This window comes from Fukomys damarensis, unplaced genomic scaffold (genome assembly GCF_012274545.1).
Source record: "Fukomys damarensis isolate Sample0158 unplaced genomic scaffold, DMR_v1.0_HiC HiC_scaffold_13, whole genome shotgun sequence".
NCBI classification, from domain to species: Eukaryota; Metazoa; Chordata; class Mammalia; order Rodentia; family Bathyergidae; genus Fukomys; species Fukomys damarensis.
In genome coordinates, this window is record NW_022900925.1 from 38,132,279 (window position 1) to 38,132,967 (window position 689).

General features: G+C 59.8%; 1 protein-coding gene across 1 annotated transcript in view; it reads left to right on the plus strand.

Annotated features, from left to right (window-relative positions):
• Positions 1-689, plus strand: part of Naglu (N-acetyl-alpha-glucosaminidase) — an 8,918-nt gene that overhangs the window by 3,473 nt on the left and 4,756 nt on the right. Inside the window, exons 2-3 of the mRNA XM_033763132.1 lie at positions 4-51; positions 349-664. Of these exons, the coding sequence (XP_033619023.1) occupies positions 4-51; positions 349-664 (364 nt within the window). The remainder of the gene's footprint in view (positions 1-3; positions 52-348; positions 665-689) is intronic.

Below are 689 nucleotides of genomic sequence, written 5' to 3' on the forward strand. Positions count from 1 at the left end.
CAGGTACGGGCTGCCGGCCTCCCTTGCCCGGGCCGAGGGTCCCCGAGGCAGGTGCGAAGCTGTGGCCCGAGACTGCCCGCCTCACCCAGCGGGTTCCCTCAGGCCGAGGGGAGAGAGCCGTCCTCCTTCCTGGACAGGGACCAACCTGGCCAGCAGTTCTGTCACCCAGGCATAATGGTGCACGCCTGTCATCCCAGCAGTCGGGAGGCTGAGGCAGGACGATCGCCGAGTTCCAAGCCAGCCTCGGCTACATTCAAGGCCAGCTTGAATTAGGTAGAGAGATCCAACCTCAAATAGTATATATAAAATAAAGTATTATATATAATATATATGTCAGGGCCAGGGATTTAGCTCAGTGGTGCTGCCGCCTGCTTCACAAGCGCAAGGTTCCAAGTTCAATCCCCGGTACCAAGAAATAAAACGACCCCAAAAAAGAAGTAGACCCTATAATACATGTATCACCGAGACGCTGCCCACCCTCAGGTACCGCTACTACCAGAACGTGTGCACGCACAGCTACTCCTTCGTGTGGTGGGACTGGGCGCGCTGGGAGCGGGAGATCGACTGGATGGCGCTGAACGGCATCAACCTGGCTCTGGCCTGGAGCGGCCAGGAGGCGATCTGGCAGCGGGTTCGTGTCCCCGGGGCCCTCGCTGCCCCGCCTGCCCGACGGACGCGCGGCACACAGA